Source organism: Limulus polyphemus, unplaced genomic scaffold (assembly GCF_000517525.1).
Source record: "Limulus polyphemus unplaced genomic scaffold, Limulus_polyphemus-2.1.2 Scaffold507, whole genome shotgun sequence".
Classification (NCBI taxonomy): Eukaryota; Metazoa; Arthropoda; class Merostomata; order Xiphosura; family Limulidae; genus Limulus; species Limulus polyphemus.
In genome coordinates, this window is record NW_013666117.1 from 210,847 (window position 1) to 227,943 (window position 17,097).

General features: G+C 35.3%; 1 protein-coding gene across 1 annotated transcript in view; it reads right to left on the reverse strand.

The window, feature by feature from the left end:
* Nucleotides 1-16,813, reverse strand: part of LOC106458738 (E-selectin-like) — a 23,997-nt gene extending 7,184 nt beyond the window's left edge. Inside the window, exons 1-3 of the mRNA XM_013918277.2 lie at nucleotides 16,684-16,813; nucleotides 16,303-16,454; nucleotides 1,975-2,160 (exon numbers count right to left, since the gene is read on the reverse strand). Coding sequence (XP_013773731.1) covers nucleotides 1,975-2,160; nucleotides 16,303-16,369 — 253 coding nt within the window. The 5' untranslated portion in view covers nucleotides 16,370-16,454; nucleotides 16,684-16,813. The remainder of the gene's footprint in view (nucleotides 1-1,974; nucleotides 2,161-16,302; nucleotides 16,455-16,683) is intronic.
* Between the last annotated feature and the right edge of the window lie 284 nt (nucleotides 16,814-17,097).

Below are 17,097 nucleotides of genomic sequence, written 5' to 3' on the forward strand. Positions count from 1 at the left end.
GTCACACACATTATTAGTTTCAGGTTTATCAATACTGTCAGAGAGCTGTCACACACATTATTAGTTTCAGGTTTATCAATACTGTCGGAAGCTGTCACAGACATTAGTAGCTATCAGGTTTATCAATATTGTCAGAGAACTGTCACATACATTAGTAGTTTCAGGTTTATCAATACTGTCAGAGAGCTGTCACAGACATTAGTAGTTTCAGGTTTATCAATACTGTCGGAAAGCTGTCACAGACGTTAGCAGCTATTAGGTTTATCAATAATGTCAGAGAACTGTCACAGACATTAGTAGTTTTCAGGTTTATCAATATTGTCAGAGAGCTGTCACAGACATTAGCAGCTATCAGGTTTATCAATACTGTCAGAAAGCTGTCACAGACGTTAGCAGCTATCAGGTTTATCAATATTGTCAGAGAGCTGTCACAGACATTAGCAGCTATCAGGTTTATCAATACTGTCAGGGAGCTGTCACAGACGTTAGCAGCTGTCAGGTTTATCATTATCGTAAACCTTATAAAGTTACCCTAGAATATTACTTTATGAAATCATTTACTTGTTGCTACTCGAGAAATCTGGTTTTCTCCACTTGCTAGTACTTTGCATGTGAATAATTCACTTTAAGGCGAGAAATTAACGTGAATTCTGGTGTCACCATGTAAATAACAACAGTAACGCAGCTTATTTTTCACAGTATTGCCTTATAGTTTGTAGTATAAAGAGCTTATATATTCCTAAAATATCGCCTTTTCTTAATTTTTCCTTATTTTGTCATTTAAAAGGTGTATTGTATTGTGAGAAAATGGGTACAGACCAAGTTCAACATAATGTTCAATAGATGGAGTTAACGTCACCTTTATAACTTGTGTTTTGTTTTTACAACTTGGAAATCTAGAAAGATACATGCTAGATTGTTTGAAATTACTCTCACGAGGTGAGCACCCACAATTGAATTTTTAAAAAATGGACGTTGACTCATCTATTAACTTAGTAGTTGATGTAAAATGAATTTTAGTACTTTTACGTTATACCCCTCGCAAATGGTAAGTTTTTACTATATGAATATAATGCTTATTAATATAGTTTTTAGAAATTTATTATGGACATTTACTAAATGAATAAAGTACATATTTATATATTTTCAGATATTTGTATAAATTGATATATATATATATATATTTTTTTTTAAACTTATTAAAATTGCGGGGGCATAACGTAAAAGTACCGACTTTTATGATAAGCGTATTACATGTACTCGTTGAATTAATATATGCATGTATGAATACTCGCCAATATTTTTAAGCAATTCAATACATCCGTATCATTTCTTAATACCAATGCACTTATCCTGATTTTAATACATATAAAAATTATGTAGGTTATATAGGTATGTTATAAATAAATCATATTTCCTAAAGATCATCTTCTAGTAACCGATTTTTTGTATAATATTATTTCCTTACTTCTCTGTTTCTTCCCACATCTGCACGACTTAGTTTTAGACGTCGTGTCTTTGAGCATCATATTCGCTCGTTTTTGTTTTTATTTTTTAGCTACATTTTTTTATTTGTAATTATATTTCTAGCATGGGACTTGCAATTAGATGTTAAGTCCCATAAACGGTGTGATTCCACCACTGTGTGGGTCGTATATATATATTCACGCTTACACAGAAATATCTTTCTTAGTAGAGCACATTGTACTTGTCCCACATTGCAGCACTGTACACCCTAGTTTTAACTGTCTGTCCTTTATGCGCGATGCATTTTGTTTTATGTATTTAACTGGCATTATTTTATGCGATTACATTTTAATAAATAAGTAACTTACCATCTGTAGAAAGTCTTCCAACAAAGCCTAACTGAGAGGTTTATGTTGCTTCCTTATCTAACTGCCCAATTCTGTAATAATGTGCAAATATCGATATCAAGCTGTGTACCGATTACTTTCAATATAATATTTGACTTACCTAAGCATAGTGGCGGGTCATCTGTCCACTGGACATTATTTTGGTCACCTTCGCAAACAAGAGGCGATCTCCCGACGAGTTCGTATCCTTGCATGCATATAAAGCTGCAAACACTACCCCAAGCGGTGCCATTTGTACACTTCATTAATCCGTGTTCTGGGATGTCGATGTTTGGACATTTTTGAACTAAATTAATCATCAAAAACAAAAAATAATTAGGCAGAGACGTCAATTAGGTAAGGCAAGGAGAGGAGAGCTAATGCGTAGTTTGCCTTTTCTGGATGATAATTAAATAACATAATAAATGGTCAGGTCAAATGCTCCCAAAATAGACTGATTGTTACATTTTAACTTTAAAATACCCCAAGATCACCCAGGGGACTAGCTTCCCTTGATTTCCCAAAAAAGTTACTCCCCCCCCACACACACTGTAATATAAAATGATGCACGTGCAATTAGCCTTAACTCAGACACGTTTTGATCTTATATTTATAAAGCTTCATATACATTTAATCTGATAGCAGAGGCGATCCTCAGGGATTTTCGTCATGTTGCTTTCGTACATCACTAACTAATTACTATTGGTATTGTAATTAAATTTAATAACCATAAACAGAGGGTATTACAATTTCTTTATTTACACACAACTTTTACCAAAAGCCTTTTTCCTTCCACCTCTTTTGGTTGATCGTAATCTTAAGGCAAAAATAAACTATCTAATAAGCTCTGGTATTTTTCAACCTTTTTGCAACTACAAAATTTCTTGTGCGGTCGTTTCACATAAAGTTAGTATTATGTAAAACATAATCACTTAGCATAGATAAGAAAGTGTTTTTAGGACGGCGAAAAGGTATATGTCGCTCTTAACATAAAACATTTGAATTAAATATAAGTAGCATTACAGTCTATTAATTAACTGTGGGATTAAGACAACATAGTTATCACTTTTACTTCGAAGCATAGGAAATAAATATAGAACAACATTATTGTTGCCCATAAGTAATTGAATTAGTTGTAAGGCAATATTGTTACCTCTCCTTGTGGTTGAAATAAATGAAAGATACTCTTACTGTTGCTCCTAATTGAATGTGATTGAAATAAATGAAGAATACTGTTACTGTTGCTCCTAACAATAATATAATTTACTTAACTGTATAGCAACACCATTGTTGCCCCAAGTAACAATCAACTAAGTTAAATATAGAGCAACAATAGTGGCGTTCCGAGCAAAAATCAATTGAACTTACTGTAGATAATTGCTACTTTCTCTCCTAATAGAAAATAACTGGATTATCATTCCAGAGAAACAGTTAACTTCAAAGTGCATGGTATTATATAAAGATTAACTGGAACTGCAGGTTCAACTGAATAAACAAAACGTACATGTAACTTTTCTTTTAACAGTACTGTTTATGCAATTAAACAGTAAGTTTAGTTTAACAGTAAACAAAGTGGGGGTAGGCAATAAGTAAGTTAGTAAGTTAGTCTTTCAATAACAGCGGTTAGTCTCCAGCGAAGCGTTGTGTATTAATCTACTTTGTTTTTTGGCCATTGAATAAAGATTACTTTTCATTTTAATTACATTATATTCAGTCTCTTTCTTGCTCCGAACTCAGTCAGAGTTAGAGAAAATTAGTGTCTCTCTCTCATACATTTCCTGACGTTCCTCAAGTTATTTGCGGTTACTACTGAATCTGGGAAAACAGCATGTCTGGATGTACTACTCACGCCAATGTTTTTGAAAGTCTTAAAATCAACTGCGTTTTTATTTCTACTAGTTCCAATTACTATTCTCTGACAAAAACAGCACATTTTCCAGAATCAATAGAGACGCATGTTTATTGAGTTGCTTCTGTACCATTTGTTTCGAACAAATGTTTTGCTACTGATGAACAGCAAAGATGTATTTTGCTACTATAGGCAAAATATAAAAATTTGCTGTGGGTTTGTTGGGTTAAAGCTAACTAAATGACTCTAAACTAAAACTAAGGTGTACTATTTTACACATTACACTGTGAACATTTATTATTATGTATAAAACAAAGTAATTTATTTTAACATTTAAGTCCGAAATTTGTATAAGTAAACAATTTAAAATGCTGAGCGCAACACTAACGCAAAAAACAAACAAACTTAAAAACAGAAACATTTATACAATTTTAATTTAAAATCTACTTTTTCGGACTTCAATGAAACGAAATTTCAAAAAGGCTCTTTCAAATCCAATGATTCAGCAACGATATGGTGAAAGAACTAACTAACCATCTAGGATGTCAGATAAGCTCTGATTAATTTGAGTTTTGAGAAGCCCCAGTGTTTCAACGCCTGTAAATTTAGGTTGTTGGTCTTCAAAAGTAATTAAAAAGTTCGTGCAGTAATCACTGTGTTGTTTTAATTGAATAAACGCTTCAAGAATTGTATAAAATTGTTGTTGAACCGTTGCAGTAAGTTTTGAGGGGGTTCATTCATTCCCTCACTTCGAAACATAGATTTATTTGGTTTCGGAAACCAGGTTGGAAACCTGCATCAGTCTTCGTATCTTTGACAAGTACTTTTGGATCTGCTTGATGCGCCCTTATTACACAGAGCGTTTTAAAGGAAGATCTATCTATTTTAGAAAATAAGTCTAAGTAGGGGGGCCTATAGTGTTTTACTCAGAATGTTCTTATAAAAAAGAACATCATTCCAAATCACAAGACAACACTGAAACTTGAAGCATTAGAACTTAGCTACGAAGTTCTTGGCTTTAACTCTTGCTGTATTGCTCATGCTAATAAAGCATTGGTAAGAATAAGAGTTACAGCTTCAAGTCTACTCTGTCTTCAAGTGTTGTTGGATTGGAAAGTGACTTGTCAGTTAGAGTAATCCATTCCCTACGTGGGTAGACCGTGAAAAGAAGATACAAATTCACTTTGAATCACATACACACACAAAAAAATATAGCTTAAAAACAGGACATTCCAGTGTCATTAATAAGAAGAATTATTGAACGAGCATAACATGGCACGAAGAACGTCCTGAATCTAACACCGGAATTAAATTCAACCATCCTAGACTTTCATATTTATTCTGTTCTTGTAGCCTTGCCAACTTCTTAAGTTCTAACTCATGAAGTTTCTTCAGTAGTAGCTCTGTCATATCAGTTCATGAAGTATCTTCAGTAGTAGCTCTGTCATATCAGTTAATGAAGTTTCTTCAGTAGTAGCTCTGTCATATCAGTTCAGGAAGTATCTTCAGTAGTAGCTCTGTCATATCAGTTCATGAAGTATCTTCAGTAGTAGCTCTGTCATATCAGTTCATGAAGTATCTTCAGTAAGTAGCTCTGTCATATCAGTATATTGTTTTTAATGAATTTCTGTAATTTCCACTGTATCAAAATTTGCTTTTACTTATCGAAGTTTGTTACGGAATTTCGCGTAAAGCTACACAAGGGCTATCTGGACTAACCGTCCTTAATATTGGACTGATAGACTAGAGAGAAGACAGCTAGTCAACAGCACCCACTGTCAACTCTTTGGCTACTCTAATCGAATAATGGAATTTGTTCGTCGCTTTTAAAATACACTCATAGAGCGAAGTACAATTTTGTAGCAATCAGAATCGAACCATGGACCCTCGTATTCATAGTCCAACAACGCTAACCACTAGGATACAATTTTTTAAATCTTAGGCATATACTTCTAGCTGTTTCCATTTCTAGAAGCTTCCTTATGTTTGCTTAATACTTGCTGTATGTTCTGTCAGTCACTTAGTAATACCAATCTAGACAAATCGTATTGAAAAGAAAATCTAGCAACAGAAACAGCACACTGCATCTCGTCTGAATAAAAAGCCAATTCCTCTACAAGTGTTCTCCATTAATAATTTGGAGGTTGTATAAGTTTGTAGCGAATCGTTTTTCTTTTTTTCCCTTTGGAAACTTTGAATTCTGCCTCCGCTGGCTCAGTGGTAAGTCCGAGGGCTTATAACGCTAAAAATCGTGGTTGGCAGGGAACACATAGCCTATTTTGTAGCTTTGGGCTTAACAACAAACAAACTAAACAAATAAACTTAAATATTTCACTTGTAACGAACCTTTTAGTATAAATAGTAGTCCCCAGTCATCTCTGGTATGATTTAAATTTACCATGACTTAATGATTAGTGTAAGATACCGTAGATACGAGTTTTCGCGTTCCGTTGTTGCATATTCGCGCTCCGCGTTTTGGGACTATAGATGCATTACGAAAGTGACGGTTGAGTCCAAATATTTTATTACAGTACCCGAGCGTTGTTGGTGGATGTTGTTGAGTAACTGTCTTCTCTGTAATCTATCAGTTTAAAATTAGGAATGGCCAGCATAGTTTGTGTGTCCTTGTTGGAAATATCCAAAACAAACAAAACGACATCAATTGGTCACTGAGCATGATCTTTGGAAATATCGATGACGTGACCATCTCATTCTTTTTCTCGTTATCAACAAGATTTCAGTGTTATTTTCATTAGAACGTTTTTATTGTTCCATAGTTAAGTAAACCGTCACCTGGAAAAATTCACTAGCACTCTCTGATATAACATCACTAACAACATCCCGTTGGAGCAACGATAAGTATACGGACTTACAATACTAAAATCCGGGGTTCGGTTTCTCACGGTGGACAGAGCGCAGATAGCCTATGAGTTAAAAATCAGGAACAACAACAACAAGATTAACATTTTTCCAGCCCCGTTTATCCCAAACTTACATTTATTTATTACCTTAAACTTTCTTCACAAAGTTTTCAATGGAAACCTTGTTTATTTCCTTGCTGCATTCGATTTTCTGTACTAAGCACCAGGCAGACAATGTCTACCGTTTAATATTTCGTGATTAAACGCGAATGAAGAGACTAATTACAGTCACTAAAGAAGTAGTAGTTGGAACACTATTTTCTATATCAATCTGCATTGCACTCAAAGAGCGGGAAAAAGATTGTCATCCTCATTGGCTACATTTACTTATATAGCACACGCTCATAAATCATCTACATTTAAACCTATCAAGTAAAAGAGGGAAGACTGTTCTCGAATTTGCTTTACTTCTGTGCCGCCAGCCTGACAAGCGCCTGCGCGTAAGTCTAGACCCTGGAATTTATTACAACAAATCGCTGACTGCAACTCAGCAAGCGACAAGCATTAGCACATTGAAATTTGATACAATGCCTCTATATTGTCTTGACATTGCTGATCGTGCAAATTTGGCTGACTGTTACGTTTCAGTCAGTGTTCTAATTCTACTTCTATATTAGTCTTTGTTTCTCTTATTTTGTCCTCGTTCTTATGTTTCCTCTTCCTTTCCTTTAATTTTTTCACTCTGTTCAAACTACCGACTCTCCGCGCCCTCCTTGGGGCCGCACCTTAGAGTTTGCCCACCACGAGATAAAGCATGACTAGTCGTGATGGCACGGACTGTGACGACGTTGTGAGACTCCAGAATCGTTTTAATATAACGCACTCAATCTCTACAAGATGGAAATGTGAAAAAAAAAAGAGGGAGCGCACAACTATGACTATAGGAGCATATAAGTTATATATGAAAGTACACATTTCAAAATAAAGGTCTAAAAACTAACGTACAAATATAACTACTATTAAGTAATATAGTAACAACAATTAACACTTGTAAATGACAGAGGAGGGCGCAACAAGACTCATTTTAGAAAGGGAGGACGCCAGAAAAAATATTTGCACACCACTGCTCTCTCTTATGACTACAAATTGTAAATGACTTCATTATATTAAGGCTATCGTGTCTAAAGCATACCACTCTTCCCTGCATACTTCCTTTAAGCCATCTAGTGTAGGAGGACGACGGTTTTCTATTGCTCGATTCAATAGTTCTATTGCACAGAAATTCATATGCGCTACATCTGGCGATTTAAGTTCAATCATCACATATCTCAAGCAACTGGAGAATGAAACTCCATAGGAAGGCATACTAAAAACACATAATTGAAGAAACTTGTGTACACGTAGCTTGTATAGCTTTTCCAGAGATTCTTCTTGATTATGTTGCATGAAGCTTTTGCCACTGATCTTTGTGTTTTTGATTCTCACCTGTTAAAATACATTGAATTTTGCTTACCTCTGCTGGGGTACGACTTGTTGCAGGTTTCTTTCTGGGTGGTTCTGGTGACTAAAATTGATCTATATTCCTTTGTACTTCAATTCCATTAAGAATAAGGGATATCTCCACCTTGTAAATTCAAATCCTCGATCTGAAATCATCTTTATGATCTGACTGTAAGAATATTTTGCTTCAGAAAGGACTGTCAAGATGTAGTTCTGATATACGTCATTCTACCGCGACTTTATATCGACTGTGGTTGTCATGTGAATTACTGATTTAAGTATTCAAAATCGTTTTAACATAACGTACTCAATCCTCTGCACTACTTATTTTCCCGCCACCTCTACATTTTACTGTCATAATAAAATGACGCAAATAGTTTATAATTCTGATTACTTGTTCAGAACAAACAAACTGAGATAGGGCTTATTCATTCAGAATAAGCAACACTAGGATAATGCTGCCATGAAAGTAGTTTTTACCACTTATTCATAGAAATAAAACTAGACTTGCATGGGAGTAAGTTGAGAACCAACTCATAGCTCAAATCACTTATTAAGAGTAATAAAATGTGTTGTGGTCAGCTGGGTCTAAACTCAAAATTTTGATACCAAGATCAAAATAATTAAATTAACCTTGGTTTCAGTGCACTGCACAAAATAATTAAAGAATAATCGTACTTTCTATTACCATAGTTAATACAGAGCAAAACCAACTATATAAAATAATGTTATCACCATCTTCAGTTCATAGCTATGCAAATCAAACATACGACGATATAAATGATTGGTTATTGAAACTATGCTATATATATAGTGAATCAAAAAGTTTAAGGTGCTACAAATTTTTCATGAACTGTAATTATACCTCGTGTAAAACATCGGTATATTTCATTAATTTGAAGAAAATCTGATCAATGGAAACCACCAAGTCACAGCAAGTTGTTACGAACTGGTTACACGAGTCTAAAATAATTATTAGCAGAATAGGGAATCACTTATAAAATAATGGTACCGTTGCTCAAACACATGAATAAGGCAGACTATTACCCAGAAGAAAAAGGTTGATAAAGCAGATTATTACCTACAACAAAAAGACGACCATTATCTGTCGATTTTGGCTCACTGCAATCGTATTGTACCTGCTTCGAGACTGAATCAGATGTTCTTAGAAGGAAATGGATGGCATGTAAAGGCAGAGACTATTAGAAACAGAATTTATAAAGTTGGTCTGTATGCCAGATATAAAATGAAATACAATCTTCTCACATCAAGCAACAAAACAGCTCGCCAAAAATGGTGACAAGAACTTATCCAGAGAACCAATAATATTAGAGGTAACATTCTTTTTAAAGACAAGTCCTGTTTCACGTTGATACCAGATAACAGGTATATGCTCTTTAGTAATAATTTGTAATCAGATTCAATTCCATTTTCAAACAAGAATGTGATGCATACAGTGGTGGTGGAAGTGTGGTTTAGGCAGAAATAAGTGTTGGTAAACATATCATCATCGACATCCTGCGGAATGATACCGTCAATGTCACACATTATAGGGACCACACCATAGCTTACAACCCTTTGTGCAAACATTTGCTGGTACAATTAACCCCGATTTCAGCTTATTGGATGATAAAGCCCACCCTCACCACGTCAACACACTTCTTGAATAAGAAGAAATTGGTCAAATGTAAGTAGCCTGCACTTTCACCGGATTCCAGTTTCATGTATGGAATGTTCGTGAGAGTCGCGCCACATCCAAAACAAGTGACTATATCAACACTAATATTATTGTTGGCCGCCTTTCTTGTTCTACGTAACAAAACTCATGTAATATAAAGATATAAAGCCACCCGTACAATATGTTATTTTATGACATTGGCTAAATTACAATATTTTGTGTTTCATATTGCATGAAATACCATTGCATGTCTCACTTGCATAACAAATGACTGGAGGTGATAACTTTTGGACGTTATTTTATAAGAGCGATTTTGTCATAATTAAAATATTATAAATATTAATAAATTAAAATTAATATTATAAAAGAAATCTAATTATCCTATAAATAACTTGTAAAGCGCAATTTATAACTTTGTTTTTTTTCAACATTGTTATTAAGCACAAAGCTGCACAAAGGGCTATCTGTGCTCTGCCCACCACGGGTATCGAAACCCGATTTTTACAAATATAAGTATGCAAACACATCCCTGTGTCACTAGGGGCTTTCAACATTAAAATATACTTTATGTTTATTGGAGTATAACCCATAATTCTGATTATGTTTTTTTTTTTCAGAAATCTTAAACTGTTTAGAGCTCGTCTGAGCAGTGCTCATATCTCTGATTATTTTTTCGCGATAATTCAACTTAACGTAGCTCACCTGGGCTCATATCATAGACCTTATATTTTGATCAAATTAATTAATTTATCTGCTTCAGCTGGGGCATAACTCCGATTACTCATCAAATAATAAACATCTCCAAGTCACATTATTCTCAAAAATAAACCTAATGTTTTGTTAGAATTTGTCCATGTGACTGGTTGTATATTATGGGGCGGCGCATGGTTTATAATTAATGCCCCTTTTAATCTTAATATCGGAGGCACTGTAGAGAATATTGAAAACACTGCCGATCAGTTGGTTTTCGTTAAAACGTTGATAAATGTGAGCTAAGTTCTGCAAACCTTTTTTAAATGCACCTTTACTCGGTATTGATAAAGCAACAAATTGTCGATCCAGTGTATCCACACCCATTACGTTGAAATACAAATTGATAAACAATTTGTTTTGAAACAGTTAGAAATATTTTAACTCTTGTTGTGGTTGGATCACGAAACGAAAAAAAAGATTCATGAAAGCTCGTGTTTTAAAACAAAAATGATTGAGTTTCTTTCGATTGTCGACGACGAACAGAATAAAATTAAAAGAGGGAACATATACTTGGAAACACACGTAGTTTCTGACCATTTTATTGACCAGAAGAGCCATTCTATTAATGAAACAGTTGATATTTTTTTAGTTTCTTGATGAAAACCTAAATATGTACCAAGATCTTCTAACATTTCTAATATTAATATTAACTTACGATCAACGAAAGCTGCCTACTTAGGTTAAAACTGAATATCAGCCCGATAAGGAGTGTAGCTAATTAAATATACAGCTCTTACGTTTTTACTTATAAAGGTTAGAATGCATTATCTCATCGATTAGATATCTTCGCTAATAACGATATTTTCGGCCGTAAACCCATACTAAGCTAATATTTCAAAATAATCTTTATAATGAAAACATTATAGTAAAGTATTTGAAATAATAAAAATACACAGATTCAGCATTCTAATTAATAGTGATAATAAGTATAACATTAAACAAATGCTAGAGTATATCTTACTTGCGTAACATATAAACACCAGTCGTTTACTATTCTATAATGTTCGCTGAAGAATTTGACATTAGTACACCATTATGAAACTTTTAAAGTGGTAATATACTCCAATAATGTTGAATAGCGATAATTAAACCAGCCAAATAAACTACCAAGACAGGCAGAATGAAAACCTTGTTATTGACAATTCGTGTATTTAAAAGTATTGGGAGTAAAATGAAGCTTAAAACGTCACATCAATCTGATGATGAGTAGAACCAGAATATGCTATAAGTGAATGTTTCGCAGCAACTTACAAAAGTTTCATAAACACAGGTTTATTTACACCACTGGCAACTAACTTCATTTTCTCATAACACTAAATCAGCAGTGGTTAAATAACTTGAATCCTTGTATAAAAAGTTTTATTTCATGTTTAGGCCTTGCCCGTACGTATGTACAAACATCATGAGCTTTCTGCCTTATTATTTTAATGTAGAAAATTTCAAAATTGTTCATATATTTTAAGTCTGTGCAATTTTCGTATAATACATGGTCCAGAAAGTTGTTAATTGGGCTTCTTTCTAGTTGTCAAGAAATAGTACCTGCTCTACCCGTGGGTGGTAATGCTTCATGTTGTGTAAGAATGTCGACAGCAATATCATTCAATAGTAGAGTATGTAGTGCTATGAGGTTACGACCTCCCCAGTGTAAATCCAACGTTTCCTGTCATATAAGAAACATGAGCTTTAAACACTCTACGTAATAGGATCTCAAGTGAAAACCAAACCGAGGAAAGAAAATCACTTAATCATTCACAAGTCTAATGAAAGTCAACCATCCATTGTCCATTACAAGCACACACACTGTGTTTTTGTCTTTGTCAATGAATAAATATTATTTTAATTTTGTATTACACTGTGCCCAGTCTCTTTATTTCTTAGCTTAAACTCAGTCAGTTTAGTTAAAGACAATATTTCTTCGTGGTTCATCCTGTTAATACCTAATATTCTTTGAGAAAACAAGTTTAACACGAGAATACTATTGGTAGGTACGAAGAAGAAATTTTGGTACTGTACCAACAGGATTTTATTGCAAAGTTGTTGTTTTGTTTTGTTTCTGCAAGTGGGTGTATTGCCGTTACTTGAACGCTTAAATTCTAAGATTTGAAAGGAACACTTATCTTTGAAGGGATGACATTTCTTTAAGTAGAAGCACTCACTATAGAGAGAAGGAGAGTTTGTTGCTGAAGCAAAATTACTGTACGAGTGAGGCGTTGAATCTAGGAGAATCCTCTCCTGGTCATAGGACTTTTGCCGATGATACATAGATTTCAGATGTTGACCTCTCTGCAACTGCAGACACAGGAAGATTAGTCATTTTCTAGTGTACCCAGGATAGGCATTGCCCTTGTTAGAATGATTTTACTGCAAAAGACTGAGGTTTGCTAAGTTCGAATGGTACCTGGCGAGTCTGATAACGTATAACGTCGTCTTTAAATTATTCCCAAATCATCCTAGCCGGAGTAACACAAACCTAGCTCTGGTCATGGCCAATTGAGTAGGACTGGACATGCTATTGGTGGACAAACTGTCAGCGCTGTTTTCCTGACAGGTGAGACAGTGGACACAACAGAAAAAGGCCACGAACCATGAGGCAGTTGTGAGCCCCTCTGAAGCAGGAGGAATCCTTCTAGAATAACTGCAAATCACGAAGAAATCTGGGGTTGCCTCTGGATGAATTGCCAAGAATCGAGAACAAATCATCACTATGACACTCTGGACCAGGGACCTACTACACATTGGAGCGTCACAGTGCACGAGTACGCCTACTAACCCATACCCATGATTAGTAGCATCTCAGCCAGGAATTACTCGAAATCCCACAAGAGGTGCTTTGGCTAGCACCACAGGTCTCGTTAGGTGAAGCCAAGCGAAAGTGTGGTGAAGGATGATCAGAATAATTTAGCATTTCACGCAGATAACAGCTTGGAGCTTCTGTAATGCCTGATTTTCCAGCCCTAGACTCTACCTAATGTTTCTATGTAGCACAACAACAAGACTGGGAAACAGTCACAGATGAGTTTGTCGATGATTCGATCCAGTGTATAATTGATTAATCCATTAAGGTGAGTTTAAGGCTCGAAAGAGGAACCCACCAAGCATTTAGATATTTACATGGATGATTCATACCATCTGTATACTAAAGCTTATCATGAAATGGCTTTGACAAATTGTGAAGACATATTGATAAATAAGTTCGTCCAGGTACGATTCAGTGAGATGAAGAGGCACCACCTTGGTGGGAAGGACATCCTCACCCTAAATGAAGCAATTTCTGATGCAACCAGGTACAAAGTAGTAATATTTAGCTTGTCACTGGAGAGGAAGAAACTTACAATTATAGTATCTGTGGCTACACGTCGGGTAGACCACTCTATTGAGATACCTCCACTACACAAGCTCTAGCCACGCCAAGAGTTGACCAATCAGCCACAAATCCCAGCAATATAATGAAACTCCATTGGTTTTCAGTGAATGAGCAGAGCTATCCTGGTCTTCTCATGGTGTACATACTACAGCCTAAGCCAGTGATGCCTCTGTCTAGATTTTGTTTGGGACGGGTGGAGCCCAGCATCTGCTATGCTTCTGGTATGTTGGGAAACTTGTGAGTAAACTGCCCATACTTTGCTGAGGAGTAAAAAATGGCAAGGCTATTTGTTCCAACCCATGGCTCAACAGGTTCAGGAGAACCAATAATGAGTGATAAATGCTGCCTCTACAGCTCCAGAAAAACAATAAAGCCCAAATCAGGTTTGGTCATTAATCTGGGGAAGAATGGCAAGGGTTTGCTGCTCAGCTCAGTTCTTTCAGGACAGAGTAGAGCTGGGGATATACCTGTGATGATAGATGAGCAATAGATTAAGTTGTTTTTGACACAAGAACAGCAAGAACACTGGAATATCTTTCAACATATCAAGCCCTCCAAGTGAGACCATCACTCCAGTCAGTGGATACTGACTATGGACTACACATAGGTGAAAAGGCAGATCTGTGGCTGTATCTAGGAAATGTTGCTCACAGAACAAAGGTAGTCATCTCCGAACTTGGATCTGGCATCGTTGACCTAGAGAAATTATTGGTCAGTTTTAGCTGTACATCTAGTAACTTGATATTCTGTGGGAAAATTATCTGATGTCAGCGAGATTTAGCTCAGGAAGAGTGAACTCCATGGGCATATGTACTCAAGGGAGTAACAATACTTCCATATACACAAATGGTGTTCCATGGTTTACTATGGATGATTGTTTAGTGTATCAGTACTGTGTAACACAGTTTTGAAAACCACACATGAAATTATTTGTTTCCTGTTTCCAGTCAGCATTTGGCTCAGACTATTGTCTAATCAAGAAGGGATTAATTCTTGGTCTTTTTTTGCAGTTATGGGAAATTGGCTATTATTCTTTATACTGAAATGGTTATAGGCGTAGTGATCAAAGTGTAAGCAACTTAAGCTAGTGGTAATGTTCAGATTGCATTTATCGCATCACAGCCAAAAGCAAGTGTATAGCTACCAACATATCTGAGATTGTTGGTTGAGGATTGTACAAGCAATCAAGATCCAATTTGACAAAAGCAACTCAGTAACTTTTTGGTTGATTATGCTAATATATTTGTGGGATAAGATGGACAATTGTATAGAACAACAGTGAATCACCACAATATATATATACAGATATGCACGTCCAATAAAGCAGCCAACTTTTCAGAGCCATGTAATTTTTCGAGAGTGCTTAGTCATCTCCAATAGTGAATGTCAGGAAAAAGGGAAGGTACACTAAGATTATGTGTTGATTTTAAATGGGTAAACATGATAACTTACATTGATGCATTTCCCTTACCATTAATAAATACATTTTTGGATGCATTTTAAGGTTCACGTTGGTTCAATTCTTTAGATGTGACATACTGATACTAGCAAGTTGAGCTGGATGATCAGAGCAAACATAAGACTGCTCTTAGCCTTAGAGATGACTTGTATGAGTTCCGTGACATGCCATTTGGCCTGTGTAATGTGAACTTTACTTCTGAGATGTTTTTGGAGTTTACACTGTAATGTGTGAGATGCCTAGTCTACATAATCAATGTTATAATGTTTGGTCACAGTTTCAAGTCTGTATCTGAGAACATTGACACGAGTATATATTTTTTACTTTCACCCAATACTTATTGTTTAGTAAAACAGTTCAAACCATCATTTAAGCCTCTACACTAGCTTACTTTCACGTAGAACCAGATTTTTGTAAAGGGAAGAATCTTTCAAATATTTACTCCATCTTAATTTCCGATTTTACCCTGAACTAATCATTCAATTATATAGAAATATTCAGCCATTCACACCAGGTTATTTTTTACTTTCATTCGGAATGAATGTTTTAGTGAAATAGGGATGACTTAAACCACTTACATCATCATAATTTTCAGTTTCTATTTGAACTGTGTGCTTAAGAAAATAGGAAGGCTTCAGTCATTCACACCAGCTTTGCCTTTATTTCATCTAAAACTAGTTATTTGAATGGGTAGGAATCCTTCAGTCATCTACACCATGATATATTTCGCTTTCCTAAAAAATAATTCCTTAAATTCAAACCCTTTTCTCACTCACCCCAGCTTAGTTTATACTTTGCCCCGAACTAATTGTTAAATAAATAGGAATATCACAATCAATCAGACCACCTTTTTACCCACTTTGAAACAGATAAGTTATTTAATAAGATAGGCACATTTCAGTTATTGAAACCAGCATTTTCTTTACTTTCCCAAGAATTAATTATTCAAAAAGATCGGGATATTTATATTATTCTTGCTACTTACCTTTTACTTTTAACCAGAACTGACACGTCTGTACTGTATCTCCAGCTTTCTTGATTTGAAGTTGCATAAAATAATCACCTTCAGTGATTAGTGATCCAGGCTTCGGTCCAAACGTCAAGGATACCTGTACAGGTCCGGGTGTTTGGAGCAGTCTGATGTGAACATGAAAGACGCATCATGTTTATAATAGAAAAACAAACAAATAGGTGTGTAACAAGTGACTCTCTCATCTATTATAATAACGTTACAGGCATTTCAACAATTCACATTAAAAATATTCACTAAAGTTTATTTATGATATTATTACATCTAAATGAGTCATATGTTAAACATATATCAATATCTAAACTTATCCAATTACAGCTAAAAATGAGAACCTACCCAGCACAAGTTCGAACAGTGGGTAAGGATACCACAGCACATCCCTTACCGCGCTCTACAACAACAGTTTGATCAGTGGGACATCTGATACAGGAACTGGAAAGAGGATTTGTCTCTAAGCTGCTACTCCCCGTCACTATATAAGGTCAGAACATTGCTTTAATTCTGTATAGTTCACACGAAAAAAGAATTAATAAAGTAGAGATAGTCGTTTTAGATGGGCTACATACTGGGCTACGTTATGTTTCCTACAAGCTGTTAGATACTACGCTACACTGTGTAGAACTGACAGTCATGTTAGACACTAATCTACACACTGAACCACAGATACGTGTTAGACGCTAATCTACACACTGAACCACAGATACGTGTTAGACACTAATCTACACACTGAACCACAGATACGTGTTAGAC